Source organism: Oculina patagonica, chromosome 12 (assembly GCF_052425735.1).
Source record: "Oculina patagonica isolate OP01 chromosome 12, crgOcupat, whole genome shotgun sequence".
Lineage (NCBI taxonomy): Eukaryota > Metazoa > Cnidaria > Anthozoa > Scleractinia > Oculinidae > Oculina > Oculina patagonica.
Window position 1 is genome coordinate 6,461,770 of NC_135769.1, and position 13,066 is coordinate 6,474,835.

Genomic DNA, 13,066 nt, shown 5'->3' on the forward strand with positions numbered 1-13,066 from the left:
GCCATATAAGATGTCATCGCATCACGTCATTCTTATACAATGGAGCTCATGTTTTAATTGTGAACTTTGGCACTGATGTTGATGATAAGCATGATTATTTATGCAATAACAAAGATAGCATAAAAAAAAAACATATTTGACCCTTATTGCTTTATACGATCTATGCTAAGCACCATGCCTTTTAGCGGACCTCGATACCCAACTCGTGTTACCCTGGGGTATCCGTATAATGCACCACATGACAGTTCCATCGTGCCTCGCTTGGAAGACTGGACGCCAATCGCTGCTGTCACTGCAACCGCTCTGTCTTAATGTTAACTAACACAAATGTGCAATCGAGAGCCCTTGTCATAGGTTTGGCGTTTTAGGGAAAAAAAGATCCGCACAGTTATTGGGTGTTCGAACCTTGTATTTAAACAAAATAATGCCATAAGGAACAATCAAAAGTAAGTAAGTTCTTAAGAGTATCATTAAGAAACACGTCAAAAAAGCTTCACATGTCATTTATGGACAAGCTAAACCGAATTAGTACATATTTTTGTGATCATTTTAGGTTTACGTAGCCAACAGTGACCAACACAGCGTTGTTGTAAATACTCTAATCAAACCCGTCGAGGCTCGTTTTATCCGCCTTAACATGGAGGAATGGCACGGGCACATTTCAATGCGGTTCGAATTGTATGGGTGCGATGTTGACGCAGGTTGGAAAAGTTGTTGTTGTTTAATGATTAATGTAATTTTTGACGATTTCGAAGTTTTCGGTTGATCTTGTCATTGCAATATCGATTTCCCCCAAAAATGCATTTTACCAAACTCCAGTCTAAGACCAAAAGTTTGTGTAATTTTCACAACGACCATATTAAGGAAAGGCTGCAGAAAAGCTGTTTAAAAATATTTTGTACAGCCCGGAAGAAAACGTTTTCTTCAGACATCTCAAATTTGAAAGGAAAATTCGACCCAAATTGTAGTGGATGAACGGCAAGTTTTCAGCATCGTTCAGCATGCCAAATAATAATTGTGTTTGTTTGTTTGGTCGTTTTTTTGGCTGAAATAGCATAAAAAGCAAAAAAGCTGTTGACCGCCAAATCAAAACCCTGGGTGTACCTCTAAAATAGCGCTTAGGAAGAAAGAACCTAGGGATGTATCAGTGGCTGCCGAATCGGCATCTATTCCTCACATGTTGTTGTTATTGCTTCTTTTAACTTTAAGGCTTTTAATATGAAAAGGAAAAGATTTGTTAACATACTTTGGCCCGTGTTTTCAAGTTTAATGAACGAATACTTGTATCCTTCCTTCCTTCCTTCCTTCCTTCCTTCCTTCCTTCCTTCCTTCCTTCCTTCCTTCCTTCCTTCCTTCCTTCCTTCCTTCCTTCCTTCCTTCCTTCCTTCCTTCCTTCCTTTCTTCCTTCCTACCTTTCTTTCAATTTTTTAGTGTGTGTGTCACCACTTGGATTGACCAATAAGAAATTACCCAACTCAGCACTAGCCGCATCATCTGAGGTAAGATAAAATTATTGCATTTCTTGTGTGCCGTCTTTGCCGAGTAGTGTGTTTTATAGGCCTAAATAGATTGTGCCCGGCAAAAGTTTGGCAACGTTAAGAATCTTTAACACATTTTTTGTGCTGCAATCAACGTAGAGCATCTTTCGCCTACCAGAACAACTTTTGCGCATCAAACAAGCCATCTGAGCTTTAAACACTTTAATGACAAAATGAGCTAAACTTTTGTAGTCGGTTTGGCTGATAGTATAAACACTTTCGACGTGTAAACACGGTAAACATATCAGCTCATTTATGAAACTTAAAAATTACTTTTTGTAGTGGGATGGAGGACATGGGGCTAGTAATGCGAGACTCTACCATGTGTCTGGTTGGGGGAGGACTGGTGCCTGGTCTGCTAAGCTCAATAACAAGGGTCAGTGGATAGAGGTGGATCTTGGTGAGACAACAAAAGTGACCATGGTGGCGACCCAGGGCCGATACGATTATGATCAGTGGGTGAAAAGCTACAAAGTGGCTTACAGCAAGTACGGCGGCCATTTTGTATTCCAAAACAAGGTACGTTCAGCGGAAAGATATCTTTATTTTGCCCTTAATACAACTAATATTTAAAGGTAATTGATTCTACCTTTTTTGTATTTTTGTTTTGTTTTGTGTTCTTTTATACATATAACTTTATTTTTCTAGTATGAGATTTTTCAGTTTTACCCTTAGACGTACGAGAAGGTGGGTGTAGGGGGATGGATGGATTTACTCTATGATGCTGAAACTTTCAGATACTGTTTATTCATCCCTAGGCCTTGCTGAATTTTTGACGTGCAAACTATTTGTCCAAGAACTTTGACAACGCCTTCGTCACTTTTGACATATTTCTTTATTTTTCCAGTATTTAAACAGAATTGTACGTTTTGTTTGAATTTTGTATTTTCTGACCGTTTCTAAGAAAATAGTGAAATCCAAGATGGTAGATCCAAGATTACGGCTCTTTTGAGGTCATATGAAGTCACACGCCATCTTATAGAGTAAGCTAAAGGCTCTCTTCTCAGTGCAAAACAATTTCGCTGCGCATAAAGAGAACGAAAACCTTACGGTGTGTGTGTGTGTGTGTGTGTGTGTGTGTGTGTGTGTGTGTGTGTGTGTGTGTGTGTGTGTGTGTGTGGGGGGGGGGGGGGGCTTGTCCATCCACACTGCCCTCACTTCCCCGCGCTGCGGGTGTGAAGTTGCTTGTACGTTCGAGGGTTAACAAAGAAACTGGGCGCTTTACACCTAACATTTCACCCCTGCTGCCGGGGAAGCTACGTGCTGGGACAAACCAAACAAAGTGAGTTCGACTAATCAAGCTTGAGTTTTCCTGGTTTTAAATTTTCAAGTCAAGGTTTGAATGTTCAAGTGCTTTGAATGTTCAAAAGTGTTTGATATTGCTTGTTATTCAGTAAGTTGTAGCTGGTACCATGTATATGTGATGATAAGCTGCAGAAGGCTCATTGGAAATCACTGCACGTTCAAATTTCAAAATATGCAAGAGATGTCCAGGCTAGTCACTTGTAGGTCACACTGATCACAAACAACTGATCAAGAGCTCCAATCATTTGCAGGTGTATGATGCAAACACTGACAGGAACAGTGTAATCGTTAATGAGCTGATTCAACCCATCGAAGCTCGCTTCGTTCGTATTTATCCAGAGACTTGGAATGTTCACATATCTATGAGAATGGACTTGTATGGTTGTGAGATTCGATCAGGTAAAAGCCTTGTTTGCGATGTAACCAATATTTATAAATTATAAAGTACGCTTCAATCAATGGAGAAACTTAGTACGGCTTTTTTTTTAACAAACTCTAGAAAAATTGAATTTTTGATTTTAAGATTTGTGATAAAAGTTAAGGGTGGAACATTCTTAACACAGTCTTTGAATGATCAATATGTAAATGTAAGAAGTGTGTGTGTGTGTATGTATTTGTGTGCTTTGTTTTATTCAGTATTTCTTCACTGTACTATCTTATATTTATTCTATGGTTAGCCATTTTTATTTTACCTATCAGTATTTTTTGCCTATTGCTTAACTAGTCTACATGTAGATCCAGCTTTGTTGTTTTATGCATACTAAGATTCTTAAAGCGGCAAAAAGCCTACAACATAGTAACATCTTACATAAATTGTCGGACGAATTACATCAAAAGTACATCTGAAGTTTAATAAAAAAAAGGCCAGTTATAACTAAAACGTTTTCATCAGGCAGCCCTTTTTCTGTCTACATAAACCATTCTTAAAACAAAGGCAACTTTAACAACGATGACGACGACGAAATTAACAACCGCGCTGCTAATGCCTTTTTAGATTGTATGTCGCCACTGGGAATGGAAAACGGCCGTATACAAGACTCTGCCATAACAGCTTCCTCGCTGGTAAGTAAAACAACAACAACAACAACTTTTATTTAAACACGGTGAAAAAACGTAAAGCTTAAACAGCTTATGGGGCCGTGTAAAACAGAAGCTAAAGAGGTCAGTCGTAATAGGCTTTTCAATGACATCTTAATTTATAAAGCCTCCTTTGAGATTTTTACCTGAACTAAAACGTTAAATTAAATTCTGTGTAGCTTAATAACCCAAACATTGTGCATGAAGGGCCCTTAAGTGAAGTAATAATAAGAAACCGTTCGCGCAAAGGATGTACCTTATAGCTGATTATATCAAGTTGAAAAGAAGTAAGTTATCTCTGTGTTCCATGCGGGAAGTCTGAATAGTTTACGTTAATTATAACACAACTTAACAACGAACGAGAAATTCTTCCGGCATAGGGAAATGCCAATCTTATAGCATAAGGAGCCCACTGAATGCGACGAAATTTAATGAATTCACATTCATTCGATTTAATTTATCAGAGGTCAACTAGAGGCTGTAACCGGCTTCTGATTGGATAATGACCACACGAAACTGAATGTAAATTTACTAAAAGTGGTCATATTTCTTGCTGTAACTTATTTGTGACTCTCGTTTTAAAACTAGTGGGATGCCAATCATGGGCCGAACAATGCCAGAATCTATCACAGAGCAGGAGGCGGGCGAACAGGCGCATGGTCAACCAAGACAAGCGATAAAGGACAATGGATTCAAGTGGATCTTGGTAAAATTAAGGAAGTGACCAAAGTAGGCATCCAGGGACGACAGGATTACGGGCAGTGGGTCACTGAATACAGGGTGTCTTACAGCACGGACGGTCAACACTTTACGGTCCAGAATCAGGTAAATCAGGGAAATGATCCGTTTTTGCTCCAAAAATCGTTGATAAACATCGTGCCTCCTGATCAATAGGCTTCTTTGGATATATTAAAATTCAGCTTGGTAGCGAGGCCTACGGGACACAAACAAAAGAAATGAATAAACATATTGTAAAATTTCTTTTGTTTGTGTCTCCTAGGCCTCACTACCGAGCTGAATTTTAATATATCGAAAGAAGCCTATTCGATATACAATCGAAAGGAAATATTCACCAGGAAGAAATTGTATTGGCATATAAATTTATTTTTAAAAGCATGAATGACTACGTAGTCGTTTTTATGTATACATCAAAGCCAGTTGGAGGAATGTACATTTTATTCTTGAGTACCAAAGGATTATAACGATAAATTACAGCTTATGTGCAAATCTTTTTATTTTTTATTTGAGTCATACGCTTGATACATTTAACATTTTGCATACATGTTGTATTTGCAGTTATATCCAGGTTTGGAACAAAAGAAAACCCATCTAACATTGCTAAAATGAATTTGTTTTGCAAGTTCCAATATGAAAAAGCAAATTGTTGATCATGCATATGCAAGGACGTTTCAAGCTAACAGCGTTTAATACACATTGTTATTACAGGAATACATTGGGAACAAAGATCAAAACAGCCTGGTTATTAATGATTTAGTCCAGCCAATCAAGGCCCAGTATGTTCGAATCCTTCCACAAGAGTGGCACGGACACATTTCTATGCGGATGGAGTTGTATGGCTGTGATTCAAGTACATATCTTTTTTTTTATTATTTCTTATATCTTTGTCTCACCGTATCGTATCATTCACCATGATACTGTCCGGTTTTAAAATCCTGGCAAAACGAGGAAACATGTTTTCAGAAAAATTCGTAGCGGGCGCGCTTGTTTACCCAATTTTTCCCAGTTTTGCCACACGGGAAGCATTTTTCCAGCGCCAACTTTTGTCTTTTTGAAGCAAAATTTGCTTCTGCTACATCGCAGAAACATTCCGTGTTTCCGCGTGGCATGGAACATGGCAAAACGATGAAACAATTATTGGAACATGTTTCTGGAAACTTGTTGTCCATTTCTTCTACTATCTGGAAGATATAAAGTTCTCCTGGACAAGTATCCTCGCACAAGAATTTCTCCGCAATATTCACCTCAGAAATTATCCTGATCAGAACAAGACGCCATTGTTATAGTCTTTGTCTATGTTACATTGTTTTACTTGTATTTATATTTCACATGTCAAAATGCAAACAGAATCACGTTACATTACGATACTTTGTTTAGCTATAATTCGAACTGCTACTTGTTGAAAATCGAAAAAAACTAACTCCCTGTATATAAAACGCGTAAAAAGTTAATTGCTAATGCTCAAAATGAAACCCTATAAAAACGGGTAACACATGGTGTATGAGAAACTTGCATTGTTGTTCTATTTCTTTATCGTGATGAAATATAACCCCATTCCTGTCGAAGCTTAAAATCCTTTTTCAAGTTTATTTTTGAAGTAGTTCGAATTGGAGACATTAAGCGAAGATCGTTCACTGGCTTTGCAATCTTCATACATTCGGATTAAATAAAGTTAATGTATGTATGTATGTATACCCATTACATGGACTATATTGAAACTAACAGGACATTTTACTTGATCAAGGAGCAGTCAATGGTGGCTACTCTGAGTGGGGAGACTGGGACCAATGTTCGGTCACGTGTGGCGGAGGATCACGATCAAGAAGCCGATCATGCAATAATCCAGCTCCACAGCACGGTGGAGCAGACTGCTCGTCCCTGGGTCCGAGTCAGGAAACTGGGTCTTGCAATGAAACACCTTGTCCAGGTAAACATGTCTAGGAAAACTAGAAAGAAATTAAAGCTTTATTTAAACGATGTCAGATAATGTTGAAATTAGTATTTCTTGATGCATTGGCTTCAAATAAACAAGAAAACGGTTATTCTCACGTGTAATTTTCTCATTGACTATAACTCTTACAATGAGTAGTCTTTGCTTAGTCATTCTCCTCTTTTGTAGTACATATGACCGTGTACAATGATAATGGATATAGCAAATGATAAATTAACACGAGACTAGACAGAAAATAAGCAAATAAACTGTTAACTGGGATTAAACCGTGTAAACAACGATATGTACTTGACACGCTCTATGACACGTTTTGTTTGCACCTTTGCTACCTGGCACCATTTCATTGGGTATTTACACGAAGTACATACTTTTCCGAACTCAGCATCAGCCAATGGGTAGCTCTATCTGTTACAGTCCTTATAGCCTTATCACTGACCAGAAAATTCTTCGATATTAGCCGTTATTGAAAGGATGTAGAAAAGGACAAATAAATCCGCGCAACGCGCTCCTGAACCGCATTAAAAGGAATTTGTACCCTAGTCTGGGTATGTGCAATTTCGCTACGCTTTAGCGACAATCTCCCCAAGGGTATTTTTTGTTCGACCGCGTTTCACGAAAATAAGAACGTTTGCTTTGCGTATGACCATTTGTTTATGCATTATTCAAAGTTGATGGCGGATTCTCCAATTGGAGCGACTGGGGCCCATGCCCTGTGACATGCGGTGGTGGAACGCATAAACGAGTGCGAACTTGCACAAATCCTCCACCGCAGAATGGCGGGAAAGACTGCGAGGGACCGAAGGAAGTGGTTCAAACATGCAGCAGCAATGAATGCCCCACTGCTGGTAAGAAAATCTGCTTGAGTATCTCGATTGAAGCCTGCTCTACCCAGCGTTATTGACCAACGTTTTTTGAGCAAATTATATTGTACAATACAGCAATTTTCATCGAGAAGTAGCAAGCCAAATCGACCTTACAAATGTGTACTCCACAATTAAACACTGACACGTTTTTAATTAAGATACGATAGGCATGTATACATTTATACCTACACCCATCTTGGGGGGGGGCCTACCTACCCTACCTACAATCCTACCAACCTATCTACCTGTCACGGCAGTCAGCGATAGCTATGCCTCATAACCAGGGCAATTAACAAACTTGAATTAATTCTGCATATCTAACCCTATTGCAGCCGCATTCGTGCTCAGTTTTGCTTTTGTTTGCAGTTGATGGCCGCTATACACAATGGGGCGAGTGGAGTGAATGCTCGACGACATGCGATCCTGGCAGCCGTAAAAGGGAGCGCAGCTGCACAAATCCACCACCACAAAACGGCGGGAAAGACTGCTCAAGTTTGGGAGAAGCTTCACAAACAAAGTGGTGCAACACGGGAAAAAAGCAGCAGTGCAAAGGTAGGTCATCTCTAAAGAAAAAAAATTGAACCAAGGCGTATCATTTGCTCGTACAGTGTGATCGTCCGGCTGAAAGTAGCTCTGAAAAAAAAAAAAAAAAAACTGTTGTTTGCGACTGATGTCTAGCCAGCCTGAGCGGACTACTCTGACTTCCGCTTCGGCTGAAACATCAGTCACAAAGAGGAGTTCTTTCAACAACTACTCAGTGTCATCCAAACAATCACATTCAAACTACTGTGGGTCATTTCTGTCATGCAGTTGTAATTCGCGTCGGTCAAGCGTTTTAAAAAAGACCTACCCATTTTGAACAGGAGGAATTGGGTTTGATCTATGTGTATGAACTAAAGCAAATTTACCTATTCGTTAAAACGAAGATATTTTAATCTAAAAAGAACCTAAACGGAAGACAAGAAGAAGAAGAAGAAGAAGAAGAAGAAGAAGAAGAAGAAGAAGAAGAAGAAGAAGAAAGTTTTTCATGTTTTCTTTAATTGAAATGGATATCGAATGCTAAAGACAAAAAAGTGATGACGAACTAAAGTGCCGAGTGTAATGTGAGAAGGGAGTCATTTAAAGAAAATTCCTATCAGTTTAATGACTGTTGTCTTTTGTTAGGCCCGGTTGATGGTGGGTATAGCAGATGGAGCAAATGGGGAGCCTGTTCCACTACATGCGACCCGGGGAAGCGTACCAGGTACCGGAACTGTAGCAATCCTGAGCCTAAAAGAGGTGGTAAGGATTGCAGTGAGCTGGGACCTGACTCAGAAACCAAAGAGTGCAACAAAAAGGCATCCAGTCGCTGCCCTTGGTAAGTATTTGAAAGCGGTTGTTCCTTCCTCCTTTTCGAATATCATGTGGTGCATCAACTGATTTTTGGTGTGCAAAACTTCAAACAAATTGAAGCCAAACATTAACAAACATTAAGATGAAGAAATGAAACCGTAATGTCATTTTATTTCGAGGCATTTCCTATTACTTGACAGTCCGCGGTTTCTGGTTCTCTGACCAATCAGGTGATACGTGACCACGGCGTGTATAAAAGACTAGTGATCTATTACATGCGGCCCTTCCTCCTCTCGCCATCATCCTGGGTTCAACAATCGTGTCGCTAGATCGGAAATCTTCCTCCAAATGCGACCGATGCAGAGCTCAGTGAGAGCTCTCCATTTCGTAAACTCCGAATAAATGCCTCGCAATTACTTGAAGTGTAATTTCGAAGGTTGCGAAACACCCTTGGGAAAGAACATAAGGCGTTGATGCCATCGGTGGTTATGAGGAACAGCTTCCAGCCACTTTATTACAAACATGTGTTATGAACTGATCTTCAACAGAATATAAAGAGAAGTGGCCAGGAATAGCCGTCTTTCTCTGATGAAAATAATTACGTGGATAACTCCTGTCGAAAGGAAAGTTAAAAATTTTGAGAAAGATGTTAATCGGTTAGTGACATAAGTTACTCGAAAAGTAACTTGTCAGCAGGCGTTCTTTTTTTATTAAGAACGCCTGATCGCGAGCAGACAAATGGCGAGCTTTCCCAGCAGGTGTCAATTCTATAACGTTTTGCATTCCCGTCGATCATTTTTTCGAGTAGCGGATTAACATCTTTACCATATCTTTACCAAGCTTACCATATACTACATTTTTATTTTAATAAAAATCTTCCTAGAAACAAAAGTTACATTTTCTCCTAACGTAATACCCACGTAACACCAAATATATAAAGCCCAATGTGATTAGCAAAGGACATTACAAGTATTGCTGCATATAGCCATAGTCTTCCCTTTCTAACAGTGAAATTTGTAGCGTTGAAGCATGTTAAAATCCAAATAAAAATGAATTAATAAACTTTTTTATAAAGCATTCTGATCTACTTGCCTCTGAATTGTTTCATGCATAATGGTTTCCTATAAATGCCGTGGTTTTGGTATTTGTCGACATTTAAGACCTTTTTAAAATTTTAACTTGACTCGAAATTATGTTTTCTTGTAATGTCATGTACTTATCATATTTTTCTTAAATTCTTTTCTATTTTTCAGAACATGCTTTCCAGAACTGAGATTTCAGTCATCCGGGGATGTAATACGTTTCAGTAGAAAATAGTTTTGAAGGGAGAAGGGTTTAGAAATGGTGTTGGTTGTAGATCATGAGTAATCAAGGAATAAAGGGATCTTCATGCTGCAAAACGTCTTTGGTTGCTTTTTATTGCATTTTTTGCTTAAGGGGAAGGGAAGGCACCCGGTTTGTGTTTCCCTTTTTTATCTTGCCTAAACACACTTGTATTTGAACAAGACTGATCCTGTCAATAATGTTTTCTGATTACCAGCAGCTATTCCAGCCAACTCACCGTCTTTTTCATTATTAACCTAACAGAAAGGCGACGTTGCAGTATATATTATGCAGGCACTATAAGATATCCTTTTTGAATGCGAATGATTTGTTTAAGTATTGGTTCATAATGGTTCAACTCTCCCTATCCCGCCCAATGAAGGGGTTGAATCCGGATGGGAAAAGAGAGAGTCCAGTCCATTCTCATAAAGCCTCAATTTCTTTCCGCCAAACAATAGGAAGGGGGGGGGGGGGGGGGGACAATTTACGACAGAGTGACCCGACAATCGCTCAGCTAAAGAAATCAACCAATTATTTATTACATAGCGACAGTGAAAGAGAGAGGAAGCTGGGTTACGTTAGTGTTTGTGCTCGAAAATTTCTTGCACTTGTACCCGATAAAGCTGTCAAACACGATGTCTCATCCGGCCCGTTTTCTTGCCCTTTTTTGCTTTCCGCACCGACATAAGACGTTGGGACGTTTCGTTCTCCCTTTTGAAAATTGACAAGGATTTCCCTTGCTTAGGGCAAACAGAAATATATATTTTGCTTGGTGGCGTCAAGATTTGCACACGTTGTTTTATAGAGATCGGGCGTGCGTCCTCTATTTAAGAATGTACGCGCGCGCTATTGATTTTGATCACGCTGTTTTACTGGATATCTTATAAAAAAACTACTGACCAAAAAACAATAGTTCTGTCAGATGACTAGTGTAAGTAGGCATGTAACTAGTTAAAGCAATGCACCAGAACTGAAACAAACGCTTGTGATGAAAATGAGTTGATGGCGAATTTCTCACAGCACTTCCAAAAAATGCAACCTTCCGCCCGTTCGGGCTACTTCACTACATAAATGTACACATTTGTTTTTGTTAAGCTATGAATGTCAGCGTTTTGTCAGGTGGAAGTCCCCCGAACCTCCACCCTCCCTCCCTCCGCGTAAACAGCTGCCCGCTCCAAAAACTTAGCGCAGTTTCTCCCCTCTCCCACTTTGGGGACATACCTCTATCTTTTTTTCTGAATCGAACTAATTGCTTATTAAAAGCGGGGATATATATTTTAAATGCAGGTCCTATAATTATACATAATTTGTTTCTAGATTGGAAATTATTTATTCAAATAATTTCAAATAAATACCGTGAATAATATTCCATGCACCAGTTCGTTTTACATTCAAAAATTACTTCTATTCATTTAGGGGAAAAAAAGCTCGTAAGTCTCTTCTTTAAAATTCAAATAAATGCTCCGAATTTCCTTTTCTTTTTCATTTCGCACATGTCGGCCGCAGATATTTGGTCTTCCGTGCACACGTATCTAGGGCTTTCCACAATTGCTCGGGAACTTTTTGGCAACTTTTCAGGATTCGAACAACTTTTTCCACTTCGAGCAACTTTTTTTCTCTCGAGCAACTTGTTGCATTTTGAGCAATTTCCAGACCGAAGATCTCCGAAGATTATCCGAGTATTGTTTAAAGGCAATACGAACGTTTCCGAAGATTTACGAAGTTTGCCGAAGACTTTCGAGGAACATCTGAAGACATTTCAACTTTCGGTTCATTTTGTATTAAAACATTACAAAACTCGTCAGCAAACATGATGTCATTGATATCTTCACGATTTCTCTCAGTTAAAGAAATCCTTGTTATTTAACAAATTTTCCCCTTAATATGTTATTTAGATACCTCTTTTGCTGTAAAATTGCATAAAACAGCTTAGAAATCTTACCCTCAAAGGGAAATTAGCATATATTTAGAGAAATTCTCTTGATTAGAAGCAGCGTTTTGGATTTTTTGGAGCAACTTTCGAGCAACTTTTGTTATCAGAAGCAACTTTTTTGGATTTTTGGAGCAACTTTTGAGCAACTTTTTGAGAAATTACGGGCAACTTTTTGGGAAATCTCGAGCAACTTGTGGAAAGCCCTACACGTATCTCCCACATATCGGCCCGCACCTTCTGTTTCGACAAAGGGTGTCTTACAGAAGCGTGGGAGGTACGCCATAATACTGATATGTATTATAAGTAGTGGCAGTTTTATTTCCGTTGCTTAGTCGAGGTTCATCACGATGTTTCAGCTCGAAGGATGAGTAAACCATATGAGTAAGCTTTTACGCTTCGATAGGGCCACCTTTTATGTCTATAACGATGAAGCACCAGTAACTTCAATGAAGCAATGGTGAACAAACACTATACATAATACTTTTGGCCATTATCGCTTTTTTACGCTTTGATAGAACTTTTCTCGAAACAGCTAAATCCGCCCACGTAAATCGCCCCATAAACGCTGACACAACATCCTCGGCCAAGAAAGACTTGAAATTCACGATTAACGTACAAGTGTTAAAAAGATAACTTTTTCTTAACTAGCAACACCAAACCAGAAAGAACATAAAGTAGATCGGGAAGCGGCTAATTTCTTTTCTTTTTCTTTAGTCCATTTATTCAAAACGACGACGTTTATAAAAAAAATATTGATTAATTAATTGAATGTAGCGAACTGGCTGGCAAAATCCTGACTTTTAAATTCAAAATAGAGGCGCTGGCTATCTGAATGAATATACACTTTGCAATGACCAGTAAATATAAAAACATTGCAAACCAAATTTCCGCGTCCTTTACTGGGACGCATTGGCTCAGTTGGTTTATGTTCGCCGCGATAACGTTTCTTGATAGCAACAATAACCAACTTTGGAGGCTTGTTAAATAAACATGCAAATTGTATTTA

The 13,066-nt window shown here is 38.9% G+C and overlaps 1 protein-coding gene and 1 long non-coding RNA gene across 5 annotated transcripts in view; one reads left to right on the plus strand and one right to left on the minus strand.

Moving 5' to 3' along the window:
• The window catches only part of LOC144631708 (uncharacterized), a 29,119-nt gene extending 18,915 nt beyond the window's left edge, over positions 1 to 10,204 (plus strand). For all 4 annotated transcript variants that reach the window (XM_078490223.1, XM_078490224.1, XM_078490226.1 and 1 more), the window contains exons 14-25: positions 554 to 701; positions 1,432 to 1,499; positions 1,821 to 2,057; positions 3,095 to 3,242; positions 3,838 to 3,905; positions 4,509 to 4,745; positions 5,367 to 5,508; positions 6,403 to 6,585; positions 7,278 to 7,454; positions 7,839 to 8,024; positions 8,637 to 8,829; positions 10,058 to 10,204. In XM_078490223.1, the coding sequence (XP_078346349.1) occupies positions 554 to 701; positions 1,432 to 1,499; positions 1,821 to 2,057; positions 3,095 to 3,242; positions 3,838 to 3,905; positions 4,509 to 4,745; positions 5,367 to 5,508; positions 6,403 to 6,585; positions 7,278 to 7,454; positions 7,839 to 8,024; positions 8,637 to 8,829; position 10,058 (1,788 nt within the window). In that variant the 3' untranslated portion in view covers positions 10,059 to 10,204. The remainder of the gene's footprint in view (positions 1 to 553; positions 702 to 1,431; positions 1,500 to 1,820; positions 2,058 to 3,094; positions 3,243 to 3,837; positions 3,906 to 4,508; positions 4,746 to 5,366; positions 5,509 to 6,402; positions 6,586 to 7,277; positions 7,455 to 7,838; positions 8,025 to 8,636; positions 8,830 to 10,057) is intronic.
• LOC144631909 (uncharacterized) lies at positions 1,266 to 1,491 on the minus strand. The gene is made up of 2 exons (XR_013566817.1): positions 1,413 to 1,491; positions 1,266 to 1,352 (listed from the first exon to the last, which is right to left on the minus strand). It is a non-coding gene; the product is annotated as an uncharacterized LOC144631909 (long non-coding RNA).
• Positions 10,205 to 13,066: the final 2,862 nt, after the last annotated feature.